At 52.1% G+C, this 20636-nt stretch overlaps 1 protein-coding gene across 1 annotated transcript; it reads right to left on the minus strand.

Moving 5' to 3' along the window:
* Positions 1–1779: 1779 nt before the first annotated feature.
* Positions 1780–18692, minus strand: GFUS (GDP-L-fucose synthase). Its single transcript, XM_075063301.1, has 10 exons — positions 18526–18692; positions 13896–14010; positions 10647–10775; positions 9265–9338; positions 8734–8867; positions 5425–5489; positions 4541–4607; positions 4088–4167; positions 3225–3324; positions 1780–2655 (listed from the first exon to the last, which is right to left on the minus strand). Exons 1-10 carry the CDS (start codon positions 18579–18581, stop codon positions 2600–2602), a joined length of 876 nt encoding a protein of 291 aa, XP_074919402.1. The 5' UTR covers positions 18582–18692; the 3' UTR covers positions 1780–2599.
* Positions 18693–20636: the final 1944 nt, after the last annotated feature.

Here is a 20636-nt window from a genome sequence, read left to right on the forward strand (position 1 = left end):
GCTTCGCACCATGGCAAACCCACCACTAACCATCCTTTTAACTTTTTACTACAGATCCAGAAGGAAAAATTATTCAAGCATTTGAAAGGTAAAACACAAAATCAGGCTTTAGTTTTCACGCCATCCGTTGTTCCCGCTCCGTTCGCTCAAGAGAGGTGTTAGAAGGAAGCAGGCCCCCCCGCTCCCTTTGGCAGTCTTTTAGAAGCTATTAAATAATTGTTCATTTGGGGGTAAAAGGGAAGTTGTTGTTTGCTGTTAAAGTTCAATCTCACTTCCTAGAAGCTGAAACAAGACGACTACACACGGGGAGAGGAAAGAGCAGCTTCTGTCTCCAGTGCTAACTTCTATTTGCAACCTTACTGCTGGAAAAACAAGGCACGGCTCATGGCTTTAGTAGCCACTGTGAGACCTTGCAAGCTTGTACCACTCTCAGGCTGCTTTGGGCACTCCTTTTAGCTGCCTCCTGCTGGCCAGACTTACAGCCGTGTTGGCTGGCTGAGCCAGACTCTTACTAGACAGAAGGGAAAGAAGAAAATAAGCTGGGGAAGAAAAAGGACATGTGGGAGGGGGGACGAAAGAGCCACAGCTCTCAGGTGGTGGGTGGGAGTTAGCCGAAGCCGGTGGCAGTGCTGATGTCACCTGGGTCCCTTTCTCTGGCCTTGTCCCGTCAGGACATCTCATGGGACTAGGACAACAACGATCTAACTGTTGTGGTGGGTCCTCGAAGCCGGTGGGGGTGGCACTCTTGAAGCTACAATTGATGCTTTTTCTCCTCTTCTTCTGTCTGTCAGTGGTTAACTTCCTCTTGACTATTTCTCTACCCCTTCCCTTCCCTTCCCCTCCCCACCCCACCAAAAAAAAAAAAGTATTTTCTTTTAAGGGCCCCAAAAGAGAGCATCTCTAATGTAAACTCACTGGTGCCTGGTTTAGCGCCCACCTGCTCCAAAAGCAATGCTCATTGCCAGCAGAGGTGTATAGAGTTTCAACACCCCTCCCCCACAAACAGCTTGCCTGTCCCTAGGTGTTGGAATACAGTCCATGAGGTGCTGGTGCAGACAGACAGGCTGTAACAGTAGCTGGAGTGTGAATGTTTCACATTGTAAGAGCTACAAAGCTGGGCTTTTTCCCTTTCTGAAAGAGGCCCGGGGAAAGCAGTTGGCCTAGTGGAGTGGAACATGGGCACACACTCAAACCAGCCCTTGCTCAGCTGCAGCCACTCATGGTAGATTGCGGTGACATCTCCCAGGAAAGCTTCCTAGCTGAGTCTAGGGGACTGCACATTCTCCCAGGGTAGGTGATGGGAGTACCTTCACAGAGGATGGTTAGCAACAAGACTAAAGTAGCAGCAGCAGCTGTAAGAGATCGTGTCCTCTCTCCTTGCTCTGCTGGAGAGCACTGGAAGCTCCATCACCTGATTTAAAATAAGATCAAGCACCAGAACCTCTTGGGGACAAGTCCACACTGAGCCAGAAGGACACCCTAGAAAGCTTACAGACCTCCCAGTTGACTTCTTCCAAACAGCGGTGACAATAAGTACTTACAGAGCATGCTTTGGCTAATCTCCCCCAACCTGGGCACTGCAGGAGAGCCCCACTCTGCCATTCTAACCCTAGGGGAGAAGGCAAGATTTCTGATAATGAACAGCCCTCACTGCTGAGCAGCACCAGCCGCTGGCAACAAGAGAGGGAGTGTCCCAGGAACATCACATATAGCTGGGCTGCCCAAGCTCTGGTTCAGGATTAACACTCTGTATCTTGTTTTTACAAGAGCATAAACAAAGAAAAAAATCAGCTTTGATTTATTCTGAACCTAATTCCACCCTGCTTTACACTTGATTGGCAGCCTGACCAATTACAGCTTAACATGAGGTGACAACAGCATGGGCAAGATAAAGGGATCCAGTGAGAACAGTGATGAGATCTGATGGAGAAGGGGCTCTATTTTTAAAAATATTCATTAGATGATGCCAAGGCAGCACCTAAACTTCCAGGTACCTCAACCCTCAGGTCCAATCCTCCGGCCTCTCCCAGGGCGGTGTCTTTGGGGGAAGCCCAACAGGGTTCTCACTAGGGAAGACTTCCCTTACTAAGCTCCTTTTGACCTATGCTAGAGCTGAACCTGAGGGGCTCTTCAGGCTGCAGTTCCTGGGATATTTATAACCACAGGGAGAAATGTTGGAAGCATTTGGGGGGAAGCCTCAGACTTTGCATTTTTGGAACCTTTTAACAAAGATTCACTTTGATCCCTGAACAGAGAGTTTCTCCCTATTCCACCCCACAAAGTTCTACGCCCGTGGCTGGCTGAGATGACTAGTAGTGTGAGTCCTGTGTCACAGAGAAAGACAGGGTATCTCCACCCCTAATGCTACATGTCTCACTCATGTTTGCTGAGCTTATCTGTGATTTGGCCATTCGGGATCTCTCTGCCCCGCAATTCCATTCCCCACCCCACTCAGCTTTTCCAAAGTAGAATTTGTCTCTATCTCCAGCATCATTTCACAGCCCCAAACAACCTCATGCATCCCTTCCTCTGCTCCAGCAAAGGAAAACCCTGAGTCTCAGAGGAACCTCCGATAATCACAACGGCTTTGGTGTGCTGGTCACTTCCGGGCGATGTCATAGTGCACGTTGAACCAGTCGCACGTTTCCTTCACAGCTGGAGGGGAAGAGGGAAGGCAGTTAGACCCCCATACAGCCTGAAGCATCACAACCAGCAGCGGCTCTCTCCCTCCCTCCCGTTAATGCTGTCCCACTGGCTGCAGCTTACTGAGCTAGGAGAAGTGAAAGAATCATTGTCGCCATGCCAGAGAAGGAGGAGGAAATGGACCAGGGAGATGAAGTGACCCATCTAAAGTCACAGGCTGTCTCAGAGCTGGGAACAGAACCCACAAATCTGAGCCCCCAGGCCAATGCTTCAATCAGTGCATTGTCCTGCCCCTACAACCAGAGCTGCTGCCTCTGCTCACAGGGGTTTCTCACAGCATCTCTTTAGACACTTGATGCATTCACGTTCGTAGTGCATGCACCACAGTGATGCCTGAGGCTGTGGGACCAAGTTCCCAGGACCCACAGGAGGGAGAAGGCCTTCCCCACAAACCCTACCTGACTCTTTTGGAGGGCAGAGGTGAGATCAGACATATGCAGCCGATGCAAGGCAGTAGATATTCCCACCAAGGGGCAGGAGAGCTAGAGCTACTCCTGACCAGCACGCCCTTCGAGCCTTACCTTGTTTGAATGGCGTGAACTGGAATTTGGGCAGGCACCGCCTCAGCTTGCCATTGCTGGCTGTTTTCTTAAACTGGCCATCGGATTTTGTCGTGTCAAACTGGACACAGCGGGGGGTGTAAGGGAAAACAAACGGGAATTCTGCCAAGTTCGAACCTAACGTTACTCCGGGGCGACCCCCACTGGTAGCAGCCGGCAGGACAAGAGCTGGGGCCTTGGTAGCAAAGGTCTACTTTACGTGTCCCTTTCTGTAAGGTTTGCAGCTGTCTCGGTCCTGCCAGCAGACCCTGGGCCCTAACCACAAGGTCTTGCTGTTGGTTAGTTCTGACCAGCCAGGCAGAGGGGTGAGCAGAGAGAGATCCCACAGGAGGGAGATGCCTCACGCCTGTTGTTTGCAGGAAAGAGGCTGACAATAAAGGGGGCCATAGCCAAACCTGGAACGTCCCATGTGAGCAGCAACTGTGGTCACCCTCTCAGCTGCACCACGCATGGAAGTCGCTATCTCCAAGGAGACACCAGGGTCACCATCAGATCACAGAGACCTCGATGGCCCCAACTTCCAAGCGCGGATCGAACATCCATGGAACAAGTTCTCTAGGCAGAGACCGACCCGCGGGAAGCGATGGGAGTCCCATCGCTTGAGCCATTTCACACTGGACCAGACCAAACACTGGAGAACATGCCACAGGGAATAATCTTGCAGTGGATCAGCTGGGAATTAAGCCTTAGCTGTTTGGATGCGACAGTTCTCCCTCTCCCAAGGGTGCACGCGAATGTGGGGAATGGGTGCCAGGCAAGGACCCTGAGAGCCGGGCACAGCTCAGGGAGGCAGGGCGTCGGAGCAGCCATTTGTAAAAGGATACGATAAGTTCTCCCTTGAAATCCATGGCTTCCACGATGCTCTCCGCAGCTTCCCTGATAGAGACCTCATCCTCTTCTCCAACTAAGCAGAGAGCAAGGGTGAGGCTAGGCTGTTCTTCTGCCCCTGGTGCCAGCCACAATCCTCAGGGAAGCCCCACCACCGCCTACCCTGCTCTCGTAGCCACTTGTCTCCCCTTAGAGATGGGAGGGTGGGGGACCAGAGCCTGCAGCTGCCTCATGCCACCACTGCAGGCTCTAGGTCAGCCTGTGGGGGGTGCTGAGGAGAGGGACGTTCTGCACTGACCCTGCTACAGAAGCAGATAAGACAGTATGGGGAGGAGTGGGGACATGGGACTTCCCCTCCCAGTGCTGCAATATGAGCTGAGGGCATCTGCTAAAGGGACCAGGGTCGTGACACCGTCAGAGGGAGAGCGATGGCACAGGGGACCCCTTACCTGAGAGGATGATGGGCTCCACCTCGTCGTACTCCCTTAGGACCCAGAGGAAAAGCCGTGCCAGGTCCTGTGGGCACAAAGGAGCAGCTCTCAGTCCCTCTGTCTCCTCCCTTTCCCCTCCCAAAAGCCACAGGATCCTAGCTCAGGGCACAGACACAAGCTCCTCTTTGCTGAAGGTCAGGGATGTTGTATGGGGGCTGTTTGCCAGGAAGCTGAGCCTGCTACAGCAGGACAAAGCAGGAACAGCTCCAGTCTTTCGCTCCCCAAGCTACCAGCTCCCTCCCTCTGCAGTTACCCCTCTGAGCCTTGCTACAAATGGCCTTTAAAGAGACCCCAGCCCTGGCTTGGCAGGAACAAACACAGTCATTTCAGTAGACATGGCCATGCTAACAGACAGAACCATGATACCTCCCAAAGGGCAGCCTCCGCCAAGGCCCAGCTCCCAAGAGCCCACGCCTGCATGCTGTCAAGGCAGGGCCAAGCTGAACCCCTCTCCCCAGCTAGTGCGCAGGGTTGGATGTGCAATCTGGGACCTCTCCTAGGTTGACTGCTCGTTATTTGTCAGAAGCACTTGCTCATCTTAGCAGCTTTACGTGGCTTATATAACAGCAACAGTCTGTCCCTGAGCACAGGGAGCTAACAGCACACCCAGGCCAGGGTTTTAGATAGCCTAGGCATATGCCAGTGTGTCGCTGCAAAGGGTCACATGGCTTCAGAGCCTCCTCTGCCAGCAACCCCTGCCGATCAGAACACTCCCACCTCCCACTCCCAGAGGTGGAACTGGTGGACCTATCCCACCAGAGCCCAGCCATGAGGGTCAGGCTGTCTGAAATCTGCTCTGGGCCCAGTCCAAATGGGCTGGACTCCGTGAAGGCCATGCCTACCAAAGAGTAGATGAATTGTCTCCTGGGCTTTCCCGTCCCCCAGACAGTGAGAGCCGTGCCATTTTCTGTGGGACAATCACAAGAACGGCCATTAGTGGATGTTCCAACTGCAGCATTGGCCTGGTCAACCACAGGCCACACTTTCCCGCTCCCACCCCCCTATCCAAACACCCTTGTGCAACAGAAAGCCAGGCCTGGCCCAGGGTAGCTTTACACCACAGCTCCCCTCTCTAAAGCCGAGGTGCAGCCCCCGGAGACTACAGATCCCAGCATGCCATGCTCCAGCTCCACGTAAGGGGCTGTAAGTAGCCATGTGTGACACTATGCCCCATATTCTTCAGAGATATTGTTATGATATAATTATAGCAGATCCATGATGTATTTTCTGCAAGATGGATCATGTGAGATATCATTGGAAAGCTTATGATTTACTGAATTAGGATTATCCTATTTATAGGCCTGTATCATTTCTGTATCTGAAGTTAGGAATATTGACTACGTATCAATTACAAGCGTGTTTACACCTGGGGGACACCCACCAGACAGAATGCAATCAGTCTAGATAGCTCGCTATGAGGAAGGACCATTAGAGAGAACAAGAGGTCTCAGAAGATGTTTATCACCCACAGAGAAGTTCTTCCTGGGAATGCTGCAAACCGACTCTGAGTTATGGCTGCAAGGTCATGTGAGCAAGTCACCTGATACTGGACTCCAGAAATCATACCAGTATTTTTCCACTAACTAGGGTCGGAATCACACTGGAAGACACAGGATTCCTGCCATATGTAAAACCTATTTAAGGCAGGGGAGTGACATAATCATGGTTCCCTCTTGACTGAATCCCAGCCCAAGCTGAAAGCTGTAAACATCTAAGAAAAGACTGACTGAGGGGAGAAGGACTAAGCCCCGGCTGGAAGACTGTCTAGCTTGTGAATGAAATATCTGAAGTTTTAAATTGCAAGCAAGTGCATCTGGCCTTCAAGAGTCTCTACAGTCTGCCTAAAACAACATTTAGGGTGAGAAATTACTTCTTGTAACCAAGTATCAGAGGGGTAGCTGTGTTAGTCTGGAGCTGTAAAAGCAGCAGAGAGTCCTGTGGCACCTTATAGACTAACAGACGTTTTAGAGCATGAGCTTTCATGGGTGAATACCCACTTTGTTGGATGCATGTAGTGGAAATTTCCAGGGGCAGGTATATATGTAACCAGTTTCTTTAGTATCTTAAACTTAGATTGCATGTTTACCTAGCAAATAAAACAATCTGCTTTGATCTATTTTCTATCCCTTATAATCACTGACATCTACCTTTTGTAGTTAATAAACTTGGTTTTGTTTTCTCTAAAACCAGTTTATGGAATTTGTAACGGTGGTGGGAAGGCTGTTGCATACCCTCCTCCACATTGAGGGAGGGGGCAAATTTCCTTATCTTATGCTGTATATCCCTTCGCTGAGCCTTCCCATACAGAGCTAATCTCAGCGTGTGTGTGTGTTTCTGCAGTTGGGTGTGTCCCTACCTGTGCGCGCACTGGTGGGGGCTTGAGAGCCTGTCAGAGCAGCACAGTATAAAGGGAGCCGAGGCTGGTGGATCAGGCAGCTCAGTGGTACCCCAGTGCCAAGTGGCATCCTGGGGGAACCTGTCACACCATGGAGTTGGAATGACCCTTCTCTGTTCCTCACTAGCTGAGATTTGAGCATGGACCCCTTCCCTGACGCAACACAGAAATCACTTGCTAGTTTCACTCCTGCAGGGAGGGGTGATGCCCAGCCTAGAGCTAAGTGAGAAGGGAGGAATCCAACCATCATGGCTCTCAGGAACTGACCATCCAACAACTATAGCAGAAAACCCTGTTAGCAACCCTGCAGTTAGGGCTGCCCAGAGCCATCCACGGCTCGTTAGAGGCAGGGAGGTTTAGTTATACAGTAGAAAAAACCAACAGGGTTCCAATGGACTCCACAAAATGTGACACTGCAGCCTGGATGCAGACCATTCTGGGTGCCAGTGGGTTAACCCTCCCATTTCCTGCCCCTCCCCCAAGCCCATCTTGTACCTGAGGATCAGTTCCATGCAGTTTGCTGCGTGTGTGTGTGTCTTTGAGACACGACCTGGGGTCCTCTGTGTGCGTGTCCATTAATGAAACCATGGCACATACGGGAGGGATCTGCCCTAGCATCCCAGCTAAAATTCCCCTCCATCTCCCATTCACAGTTGGGTGTTCACTTGGCAGCTGTCCTCCACCCCAGAGGCACCTGCATTTCAGTGGTGATGCATGTGGGCTTGTGGCGCTCTACAGAAAGGTACATCGTCACCACTTACAATTGCAGCAAAGGGCAACTTGTGCTTACTAAATGCCTAATGCTTTCATTAGGAAATCAGCCCCATGATCAGTCGAGCCCTGATCGTCTCATGGGGCAACCCCCTTCCTGATCGTCTCATGGGGCAACCCCCTTCCTAAATGAGGGCCAGAAACTCCCAGGACATTATTGCTTTGCGTATATAAATTCAGTATGGCAATCCTCCACGCTGAGAGATGTAGAAACATTCTGGATAGACCAAGCTTCAACCATCCTCTTAGCCCAGCGCTGAATGGTATCTACTCAACATATCTGCAGATATGAAACACCGTCACCTCAGCAACCTCAATAGCACACCAGGCGGCCAGGCGAAGATCAGAAAGAGAAAAGGATTTTGAAAACCAAATAATTTACAGTAGCCCCTTCAGCTATGCCTCTTCAATCACTTCACTAACATTAGCCACGTAACCCACATTTGAAAAAGGTAAGGGACACCCAAGGATCCTTTCACCCACTGCAGAAATGCAGCAAGCTCTGGGATGGAACATGGCACTTGTGTAACAACACACAGCAACACTTTCAGATAGTTTAGGGCAGTGGTTCCCAACCTTTTTCTCTGGCAGGCGCCAGAGGAAGCACCACTGCGGCAGTGGAGCACCCGCCGAAATGCCGCTGAATTTCGGCGGCGACGCCTCTCAATGACACTGCTTGCCATCGACAAGTGAAGTCATCGAGAGGCATGCCGCCGAAATGCCACTGAAATTCGGCAGCATTTCAGCGGGTGCTCTCCCGGGGGCCAGGACGTGGGTGCATTAAGATGCCCCCGCGGACACTGCGTTGGGGACCCCTGGTTTAGGGATAGGATGCAAAGAATGTCACAGTTTCATTAGGAGCAAAAAAGTCACATGACTTCCCTCCCCACAGCAGGAATGGTCTTTGCTGCCCATATTGTCCTAGCAACAAAACCCTGTCGGGTGGACGATGAAGCTGAGAGCTGAATGAAGGCTCCCCACTCACTCTTTGCTAGGTACACCTTGTGGATCAGTCCCGGAAGGACATGCCCGTCCTCGATGTTGTAGTTATCATGCGGTCCAAAGACATTGGTGGGGATCACGGCGGTGAATCGGCAGCCATGCTGTTCGAAATACCCCCTGGGAGAAGCGGGAGAGAGGGCCAGGGTAGGTGAGTGACTAGCTCAGTGGCATGTTCCATGCAGCTGAGGGCTGCAAGCACAAGTCACTGTCCCCCTTCGGTGTATCAGGGCCTAACCCTGTTCTTCCAGCAGGGCTTAGGGAAATGAACTGGGGCCGGCCAGCTCACCCAGGGCCCCTGCAAGTTCCATCCACCCCCAGCCTCTCACTCCTTGTGCCCGCTGAGGTCAGAGAGCACAGGGGGAAGGAATTATCCTACAGTGACAGTGGTAATATTTATATAGGCCTTCATCTGGGGATCCCAAAGGTCTTTATAGAGATGTATGGACTGTGTAAGTCCCTCCCCTGAGCCTCACAGCTTGGGGCTGGGGCGGAGTGGGGAGGGGATGGACCATACCTGTTCTGAACGTCGATCATTCTCTTGGCGTACGAGTACCCAAAATTGGAACTGTGCGGGGGCCCATTGTGAATCTGCGGAAACACAGTAGATGGCACAGTTGGGAAAAGTAATGAAAGCCTGATGAAAATGGGGTTTCAACCTCCACTGCCTGGCCCCAAGGGGAAGGAGACGTAGGGAGAACAAACAGAAGCTATGTCTGCATGGGAGCTTGACATCCGGGTTAACCTGAGTGTGAGCGTCCACACAGCAAAGCTCTCCCCGTGCCCCCATGTCCTCGCTGTCTCTCCACTTGCCTGTGTGTGTCTGGGGGGAGTATCCCATGGTTCTTTGTGATGAGATGCTCTAGGATTCTTCCCCCCATCAGTCAGGTCAGTTGCAAGAGAACTTATCTGTCCTTCAGCAAGGGATTGTGGGAAGGCACTGGAGGACTATTGGCACTCGCGTGATTTAGCCTGCATCCTCACTGCAGAGTAGGGGGGTTCCAGCCCAGATCCTGGGCTCTGACTTATACTATACTCCCAGCTGGGTCAGCTAGCCCAGGCTTAAAGCACACGCCAGGCCAGGCCAGACCTTTCTGAAGGTGGACAGTGGGGAGGAGGGGGCTGGTGTTAAGGCTAGAACCCAGGTAAGAGCCCAGATTAGCTGTGAAGCGTAGACATATCCTGAGTTCGGAGAGGGAGAGCAACCTCCTGGAGCCCCTCTATCCGCTGAAGGGGGAGCTGTCACCACCTGCCAGCCCTGGGTTCAGCTCGCATCAAAGACAAGTCACAGGCAGGCAGAGATGGCAGGAATCCTCTATGTCCCCTTATCCCTCTTGAGCTCATGCTGCAGGGCTGCCCGAGGAGGCTGGGACAGGACTTGCACTGGACCTGATGATCCTGCTCCTTGTTTGGCCGGAGGGAATTGCTGTTGAGCAAGGCAGACGCTCCCTACTCTGCCCGACCCCACGTGCACATCAGTGCAATGAGTGAGGGAGAGCCCCCATGGCCATGCAGAGAACTAGGATGCAGCTAACCGGTTACAACACAGGCGTGCATCACAGAGCTGCAGGAATCCCAGCCCATGCAGGACGCTAGCCGGAAGGGTCAGCTCTGCTCTCCCCATCACCCACCGAGTCAGCCAACCAGGGCGGGAAAGAAAACCAGAGCCAAGATGACCAGCTGTCACTCTCTCAGATCAGTGTAACTGGCATCACAGTAAGTTGTCCACCTGCTGCACTGAGGCAGCCCCCAATGATCTCCCCCTCCAAGGTGCACGGTAACTTAGCCAACGTTACTGTGCTTAACCCACAGCTCTGGGCGGAGCAAAGGCAAAGCTGAGTGAGCAATGGGAGTTGTAAGGCAGGGTGCTGCATGCCCAGCCCGAAGGCCGTCCCTTACCATGGACTCGTCGATAGGATAGGTGGTCTTGTCCGGGAAGATGCAGGTGGAAAGGCAGGAGACGACTTTCTGCACTCCAAATTCGTATGCTGAGTGAAGGACGTTGTCGTTGATGTGCACATTTCTCCGCTGGGGAAAAGATGTCCAGCGGGGAGTTAGGAGTCCCGTCATATTCGCATCAGTTACCGCATGACCCACCTGGGCCTTCCAGCATGTCAAGAACCTGCCCCATCTCTGACATCACAGGCTCAGGATGGGGAATGGGTCGCCATGGAGCTCCCAAACTAATCTCATTGGTGGTACCAGAGTTGAATGGCCAAGGGCTGAAGGGCAGTGGTGAGCTGGAGCCAGTTCCCACCGGTTCGTGGGAACCGGTTGTTAAATTTAGAAGCCCTTTTAGAACCGGTTGTCCCGTTCTAAAAGGGCTTTTAAATTTAACAACTGGTAAAGCCTCAGCAGCTCCCCGCCCTGCCCCCAGCCCCAGCTCACCTCTGCCTCCTCCCCTGAACACAGGAAGCCTGGGAGGGCTGAGAAGGGTGGCTTTGCGCAGGTGAGTGGGGGGGAGCAAGGAGGAGTCTGAGGAGGGGCAGTGTGGCCCGGTTCCCAGGCCTCGGCCCGGCAGCGTGCCTCGGCCCCAACTCCGGCTTTGGTCCTGGCCGGGTAGTGTGGCCTGGCTCTGGCCCCGGCGGCGCAGCACAGTACGGCCCCGGCTCCTGCCAGGCAGCGCAGCTCAGGCCCAGACCGGCTCCAGTGGCGCGGCGCGGCTCAGGCTCCAGCCCCAGCGGCTTGGCTCACCTCTGACCACGGCCACAGCCAGGCACCCCGACACCGGCTTCAGTCCTGGCCAGGCAGCGTGCCCCGGCGGCGCGGCCCGTCCCCGGCACTGACTCTGGCTGGTCGGGCAGCGTGGCTCTGGCCTGGCCCCGACTCCGACCAGGCAGCCCCACCGAGCGGCCCCGGCTGAGCAGCTCCAGCCCGGCCCAGCACCCCCGGCCCGGCTCTAGCGTGGTACGGGGGCAGGGAGGGGGTGTTGGAAGAGGGCAGGGGAGTTCGAGGGTAGGTGGATAGGGGTTGGAGCAGATAGGAGTCGGGCGCTCAGAGGACAGGGGGATTGAATGGGGGCAGGGGTCCCGGGGGGCCATCAGGCATGAGAGGAGGGATTGGATGAGGCGGCAGGGGGCAGTCAGGGGACAGGGAAGGGGGAGTGGATGGGGCAGGAGTCCCGGGGGGTGTGGTGTCAAGGAACGCAGGGGAGTGGATGGGGCAGGAGTCCTGGGGGGGGGGGAAGAGCCACGACCTCCTTGTGGGGTGAGGAGGAGGGAACCGGTTGTTAATTTTTTGGCAGCTCACCACTGCTAAAGGGATAGTCCTTGGGGGAGACCCCAAGCTTGTCTCTGGAGTCAGAAGTGGAATCAGCTCCAACTGCTCAGGTCTGGACTTTACTTTGCATTCCACCTCTCTCACGGCCGTGTCAGCTCTGGACACAGTGAGGGCCCCACTCCCCAACCCACAGCTCTTGCCAGAGGGCTGTCACTGCCCCCCACTCAGGGTGTTCAGCTGCTCGTGTTGGTGCTATGGGGCTTTCAGGCTCCCTTCTCTATGCAGACTTGCTACCTGCAGTGCTTTCATACTGTCGCTCCCCAACCCCTCCCCAGGCACAGCCACTGCACATACTGGGCTGGGCCAGGAATGGACCAGCATTTTTTTCCCCCAACGCTGATCCACAGCCAGGTGAAGGGAGACCAGAAAAGGAGACATGCACACAGAGCAGCGAGCCAGGAGGGCCACACATTACCCAGTCCAGGGCTGTATCAGCAACTTGCCAGGTGCTGAAGGACTGCACTTAACTTGAGTAGGAAGGAGCAGATACCAGCCACCATGTGAAGACTACACATCCCAGAATGCAACGTTCCATCTGGAGCTGAGCCAAGACTGCTCAGATCAAGGAGGAGCATTGCATGCTGGGACTTGTAGTCACCATGGATTGTTCTTCTGTACTACAGGGAAGGTGACTGCAGGCTGCTGAACCACATAGGCTAGCCCAGAGAAATCTATCTAAGCTAGATTGACCTGGTGTGTGTGTGTGAGATTCAGAGAGGAGGGCCAGGGGTCAGGGGCGGCTCTAGACATTTCGCCGCCCCAATCACGGCGGCATGCCGGGGGCGGTGGGGGGGGGCGCGCTCTGCCAGTCGCCGGAACTGTGGGACCAGCGGACCCTCCGCAGGCATGCCACCGAAGGCAGCCCACCTGCCGCCCTCCCAGCGACTGGCAGAGCACCCCCCGCGGCATGCCGCCCCAAGCACGCGCTTGGCATGCTGGGGCCTGGAACCGCCCTGCCAGGGGTCCAACACCAGCTGCTAATAAGCTGCACCTCTTCATATTAAAGAGTCACTCACCAGTGCCTGGGGAGAGAATCATCCCATCCAAGCAGGGCCAGCTCTAGCAATTTCGCTGCCCAAAGCACGGCGGCACGCCGCAGGGGGTGCTCTGCTGCTCGCCGGTCCCGCGACTCCGGTGGACCTCCCGCAGGCGTTTCTGCGGAGGGTTCGATGGTCCCGTGGCTCTGGTGGAGCTGCCGCAGGCGTGGCTGCGGGAGGTCCACCGGAGCCGCAGGACCAGCGGACTGTCCGCAGCCACGCCTGCGCAGCTGCCTGCCGTCCTCTCAGCAACTGGCAGAGCGCCCCCTGCGGCGTGCCGCCCCAAGCACGCACTTGGCGCGCTGTGGCCTGGAGCCGGCCCTGCATCCAAGACCCTGGGGTTAATCTCTGGAGGCAGAGCTAGCGCTGGGGACAGTTCATTAGCCCCACAAGCGCCCTGGTGGGAAAGTGGTTCCCAGTTCAGCAGCACTCACATGGCCCATACATTGTAATCACATGTCTTGGTAACCCAACAAGAGGTGTCCCACCTGCAGTGTCAGAAGGCCCAGCACCCAAGGGGTTAATAACTTTATCCACTCATTTAATAAGGCTGAGCATCCTGGGCTCTATTTCTGGCCCTGCCACACGCTCCACGTGTGACCCAGGGAAGTCATGTCTCAGTGCCTCAGTTTCCCTACAATTACAATGGCGCTAATACTAACCTACAGCCTGGAGGCAGAGAGTGCGGCGAGGGTTAATTTATGAATGTCTGCAAAGCGCTCCCAAGTCCTTGGAAGAAGGGCAAAGGGCAATCACACTGCATGGTGCAGTGAGAGTGACAGCTCGCTGGACCAGACATTACATCTTTGCATTTGCCACCCTGGTCCCTTACCCAGAAATCCAGGTTGTATTTGATGTTTTTGAAGAGGCCTCCCACCAAGGCTGCCAAGTGGATCACATGGGTGGGTCTGTATTTCTCATACAGGGCTCTGGTCTCCGCAGCATTCCTACAGGGGAGAGGAAACAACAAACAGAACCCTCAGGGGCACATTCTAGCCATCCTAGGTACCTATCTGGCACCCATGACCACAGTATCTGAGCACTTCACGGTCTTTGATGTATTTAGCCTCACAACCCCTGGGAGGCAGGGCAGTGCTATTATCCCCAAATTACATGTGGGAAACTGAGGCACACAGTGACTTCCCCAAGGTCACACAGGGAGTCCAAAGATCTCCCAAGTCCCAGATTAGCATCATCCCCACTGGACTGTCCACATGCCGGTTGGACACCATGCTGCGGGCTGGCTGCGATGAGATGGGAGCGGATGGCGGGGGAAGGGGCATGGAAGGAGCCTGGTGCCAGACCCTTGACCCAGCAAGCACCGTTAATGAGCAATTAACTAACCGACTGGACAGCAGTGGCAAGAGCATCCTGGGGAACGAAGCTGAAGGCAATAGTTGGCCCCTTTAATTCCCAGTCAGGTAAAACTCAAGGGGCAACGCTGGCAGGAAAGGAGCCCCAACATGCTGCTTAGCATTAGTGTGCTGACAGGCTGCAGTGTGGTGGTGCCCATGACTGGGGAAAGCCTTATGGATGCTTGTCAGAAAGAACAGCAATAAACGTAAAAATACCTGAGAAGTCGAAACCCCGAGGAGGGAGAGGAGTTACTTAGTGCAGCCCCAAGGAGGAGAACTAGGAATAACAGGATGGAAAAGGAAAGGTTAGGGACGGACGTCAGGAAAAAGAAGCTGGCTGCAGAAGAAGTGGGTCTTAAGGGAAAGGGCTAAAGAAGCAGGAAAGAAAATATGCTGGCGGGAACAATCCTGCATTGACTGCTGGGTGCTGTCCAAACGTAACAGAGAGACCCTTCCTGGCGCAAAGGAAATACAGACAACAGGTGGATACGATGAACAGCACCTTGCGCTGTTCTGTCTGTTGAGACAGTTCTGAACAAGGGGGTAAGCAGGAGACACATCACGGCAGCTGCCTAACCACTGTGGAGTGTTTTGTACCTATCCCAGCACAGGTGAGCTTTGATCTCAAAGGCCTTTGCTATCTGCCATTTCTCTTACACACACCATCGCATGTCAGTTATACAGCTTTTTTTATCCTCAAAGCATTTTACACAGGTAACTAACAGGCCCTCACAGCACCCCTAAGCAGTGCGTTGTACAGTCAGAGAAACCGAGGCACAGAAAGGTGGTGGTGACTTGCCCAAGGCCAAAGAGGGAGTCAGTGTTAGGGCAAGTTAGAACTCAAAGAGTTCCTGGCTCCCAGCCTTGTTCTCAGGAGGCAGTAAGCGGATCTTGCTGCTGATTAAATGCCACTCCTGTTAGCACAAGGAGCGTCAAACAAACCTGCAGCACAAGGACAATGAGTCTTCTTGCCTCATGAGGGTTTGATAGTTATGTGCTGTCACCACTAGAACGATTAGAGAGACAAGAGGGGGAGGCAATATCTTTTATTGGACCAACTTCTGTTGGAGAGAGAGGCCTGAAGAAAAGCTCCGTGTAAGGTAATATCCTGGGACCACCATGGCTACACCACTACTGCATATCACTAAAACCAGACAGGATGAAAGCCCTGGATGGACCAGACAGGACCTATTCGGTCACTCTCAGCAGGAAAGGGGGCGGGGCTCAGGGGAGTGGCATACTTGGGGGAATGCGATTGGACTCGGTGACAGCAAGGACTGAATTGCTGAAGAGAGGGTATCCTTCAACTTTCCTTGGCTGGGATTGGCCAGGCTCCTTGCCTGGTGCTACAACAGGCAGCATCGAATGACATGGCAGCTGCCGGATTGAAAACAGCATGTGGATATGAAACCAGCAGATGAGGGTTCAACAGCAGAGATAGCAGATAGACCCAAAGGACAGGTCTCCTTAGCCTAGCCGCAGCATGGTCCTACAGTGCCCCTCACTCACACCATTTTCTTTTTTAAAGGCACAATATTCCTGACCTCCGTCTGCATGAGGATCAACACTGCCCAGACCCTGAACGCACTCAGGGTCTCCAGCGCGCTGCATTTCCACCACACCAGGGGCCCATGGAATAGAAGCACTTATATCCTGCCCTCTGTTCTTCTGGAACAGAGCTGCTCCCTGATCAGCCCCACAACCCCAGTCACTGGCAGACCCTCTGAGCCACACGCCGCGTGTGGCCGGCCACCTCCAGTTAATCTGACATCAGACTTCTGAATACGCATCCAGTTTGCTTTCGTTTCACAATGCTGCACCTGGGAGGTGAGCAGGCATCCCGGAGCAAAGCTGGCACTAACACATGCGAGGCAGCTGCATTGGGCTCATTCTGTGGCTGTCTCAACTACTCCAAAAGCCAGTTTAAACCAGAAGTGAACATGATTTTCCTACCTTCCACACTTAGGGTATATCTACACAGCAGAAGCTGCACGTGGGCTAGCCGACCCAAGCTAGCTGGAATCCAGCTAGAGTGGGTAACCATAGCAGTTAAGACACAACAGTGGGCATAGTGCAAATCCAGCACGGATCCTAGGTACGTACTCAGCTTGCTAGCTCAGGTAGACTAGCCCGTGGCCAGCTTTTGCTGTGTAGACACACGTTCAGCGGGAAGAAAGAAAGTAAGGGGCTGATGTTAGGATATAGATATTCAGGCCTGTCTGCAAAGGCCTACACTTTTAAGAATTTAGGTATATTCTTATCACTTAGCTAGTTATAGAGGTATAAAGGAAAGAATCAAAGATCACTGTCTGTGGAATGGCCTTCTCTTACTGTGACAGGCTAAGGCCTTCAGCTGAGATGTAGTTAGGCAGCCATAAGCTGGGAAGTGTGTGGTCACATCCTCACATTGCCAAACTAGTCACATTGAAATAGGTGCTTTGGGAATACATTCCTGTCCTGATATTCCTATCACCTCCAGAGAAAGGGAAGAGCCTAGAAGATGCAAAAGAAAACTCAGTTTGATGCATCCTGTTGGCAAGACTCACTTATCAATAGACGACAGCTGGAAACCCTTATGTCTGTTATATGTAGTTGTGAAATCCTCACTTCTTATTGTTTTATATGTTTATTTGATGTCTCTGTCTGGTTCTGAGATTGTTTCTGTCTGCTGTATAATTATTTTGTTGGGTGTAACCAATGAATGGGGTGAATATAATTGGTTAAATAAACCGTGTTACAATATGTTATGATTGGTTAGTTAAATTTCAGTAAATGATTGGTTACGGAATAGCGCTAAGCAAAACTCAGGTTTTACTATCTATAGTCTGCAGTTCAATCGGGGGGGGAATGGGACAGGGATGGGACAGGAATTTAAAATCATTGTTTTGCTAAAGGGAGTGATTGGGAACAGGGACACAGGCAAAGCTCTGTGGAGTCAGAGCTGGGAAGGGACACTAAGGAAGGAAACTGGAGCCATGCTTGCTAGAAGTTCACCCCAATAAACATCGAATTGTTTTGCGCCTTTGGACTTCGGGTGCTATTCGCTCTCTGTTCATGCGAGGAAGGCAGGGAAGTAAGAGGGGCGAAGGAATAAGTCCCCTAACAGCTGACAGCATCACCTTAAGTCAGCTCTGGCCATGCAGTTTGTGCCAGGCACCTCCACTCTAACGTACAGCACCTTCTGCTTTATTCCAGAACTACGGCTTTCACACACAGCTCTGCCGATGCTCACTCACCAGTCAGCGCCCATTGCTAGCTCTGTTCCTGAGCATCTCGGAGAAAGACGTGCCTGTCATCCAGGAACGGCGTGGAGTTTTGTAACCAGGGCCTCAGATGGAGGCACAGCCTTCCGTGCCACCCACGTTTTCACTTGTCTTGCTGGGATTTGAACCGGCTCTCCAGGATGATAGTGTGAGGCACTCCCCCAGGCAGCCACCCCAAAAGGGATTAGGGAATTTCAGACAACAATGAACAAGCAAAGAAGAGTCCAGATGCAGCAAGGATATTGAGACGTACCTGGAACTGCCCAAAAGGTTCAGAAAAGGTCAACAAAAATGATGAGGGGTACGGAACGGCTTCTGTATGAGAGAGATTATAAGACTGGACTTTTCAGATAGGAAAAGAACGGACCATAGGGGAGATACATTACGTCTGTAAAATCATGGTGGCTGTTGGAGAACAAAATAAGGAAATGTTATTTACTCCTCTCTACACAAGAACTTAGGGGTACCAAGATGAAATTAATAGGCGGCAGGTTTAAACAAACAAAAAAGTTTTTCTTCACACAAGACACAGTCATTACTGTGGAAATCCTTGCCAGAGGATGTTTGAGGCCAAGACTATAACAGGGTATCAAGAAAGAATTAGCGTAAGTCATGAAGGATAGGTCAATCAATGGCTATTAGCCAGGTGTGGACAGGATGGTGTCCCTAGCCTGTTTGCCAGAAGCTGGAATGAGCGACGGGGAATGGATCACTTGATGAGAGGTTACTGTTCTGTTCATTCCCTAGGGCACCTGGCATGGGCCACTGTCAGAAAGACAGGATATGGGCTAGATGGACTTATGGTTTGACAGTCTATGGTATTCTTATGTTCTATAAGACTCACGTTAATCGCATCCTTGAGCACCACGAGATCCATTCCTCATTCTGCCTGCCTCTCATCCAGCAACCCTTCTCAATGGCTCTCCCCCACCAGTCCGTGCCCTATTGTGCACGGTTACCGAGGATGCGCTTTGGCTTCGTTTCTGCTGGGCCTGCCATGGTACAAATCTGCCGGGCGGAGGAAGGCATTAATCCCAGATCATTCACGTGCTGAGAATGTCACACGCAAACCTGCCTGCGCCAAGAGCAACTGCAGAGCCAGGGACAATGGTGAGTTTAAGAGGGGCAAGAGACCTGGCAGTGGTGAGCAAAGCCTGCTCCCCTTCCCATGTCACCCAGAGCAGTCAATCAGCCCCCACTTGGAAGGTGGTGGGCCAAACTAGGTCCTGAGTAGGTCAGGAGGCAGTGAGACAGCGTTGCAGGCAGCTGCACAAGTTCAGTGGCGAAGAGATCCTGGCTAATCTGTGCCCTTCCATCACTCCCACTGCCATCCAGATGCTGTTTGGGGGTAACCGATTGACTGGATGCGGAGGATTTCCCTGTTTTGAAGCACAACTTTTTAATAATCTTTCAGGCCTCTTTAATAAAGCACAAGACTCAGAATAGTTCTATGGGATAGAAGGAACATCAGGTTTTTTTTTCCACAGAGAGTCTCACAGCCTGAAAACACCCTACCATTGTTTGACAGTATAACCCTACGATCACTAGACTAAAGCATTTGGAGACTTTTTTCTAGTTTGTTTCTTTGTGCATTTAGCATCACGTTGAGAGGTGCTTACCTTACCAGCGGCAGCAGCAGCAAGCTGAGATGTAAGAGGCAGGCAAGCAGGGTGTGCAGAGGATAAGATGGTGCGTATTGTCCCAGACCCTCCAAAAACCCTTATGAATACTTTTCAGTCTCTAAAGGGTGTCATAAAGAGTGGCGAAAGAAAAGTTTACCTGGCCTCTAAGGAGAACAGCAGCAATGGCTTAACTGCACAAGGGAGGTTTAGTTGCAATTAAGAAAAATTCCTAACTGTCAGGGTTGTTAAAACTGGATAAATGCTGGGGGTGTGGGAAGGCATCTCGAGTATTTAAGAGTAGGTTAGATAAATGTCTATCAGGGATGGTCTAGACAGTATTTGGTCCTGCCATGAGGGCAGGGGACTGGACTCGATGACCTCTCAAGGTCCCTTCCAGTCCTAGAATCTATGAATCTAGGAATATTATCAGAGAAGGAGAAAAACCCTTGCAATTTATTTAAGCAACTAAAAAATATTTTTGTACATGCTAGTTAAAGGGTGTTTTAAAAGAGCACTGATTTTTTTAAAAATGGTTTTAAAAAAAACCGCTCAGGTTATCAGTGTTCCTTAAATTAATTATTTTTTTAATAAACCAGCCACACTTCAAGTTGAGTATCAGAGGGGTAGCCATGTTAGTCTGGATCTGTAAAAGCAGCAAAGCATCCAACGAAGTGGGTATTCACCCACGAAAGCTCATGCTCTAAAACGTCTGTTAGTCTATAAGGTGCCACAGGATTCTTTGCTACTTCAAGTTGAGGGCATCGCTGAAACTTCATGACAGTGCCTCGCTTTTAGCACCTCACGTTTAGGTTTTGTTTGAGCAGAAAGTGCTGGTAAAGCCCAGCATGAAAAGAAAATTTTTAAGAGATTCTCAAAAAAGTTTATGGGAGAGGGTTTTCTTGGATTAATACCTGCCCCTGCAGAGCCCTGAACACAAAAAAGAAAGTGACACCGGACAGTATCACTGTTCAAGCTGCATGAAGGGCCAGAAATAAATCAGACCTGGGATCTCTAATTAATCAATTAATCACAGCTTGCCCCTTCCCCAGCACTTCCATTTCAAGCATTTTATTTGAGAATGTGAAAGAACTAAGCATTATACCCACCATCCCGTGACTCAGATTAATGTAGTTATGGCAGGAGTCACCAATAGCGCTGTTACAAGTTATTTTCTTAGTGTTCAGTCTTTCAAGAAATGCTGTACTGTTGCTAGCTTTGTGATGGCATCTCAATCTAGGGGAGCTGTTGCAAACAGCAAGAGAGTTTCCTCTCTGCCTTAATCTATCAGAGTCATTTCTTGGAGTAAAGTTGCTTTCGGGAAACTGGGCACAGG

This window comes from Chelonoidis abingdonii, chromosome 2, assembly GCF_003597395.2.
Source record: "Chelonoidis abingdonii isolate Lonesome George chromosome 2, CheloAbing_2.0, whole genome shotgun sequence".
Lineage (NCBI taxonomy): Eukaryota > Metazoa > Chordata > Testudines > Testudinidae > Chelonoidis > Chelonoidis abingdonii.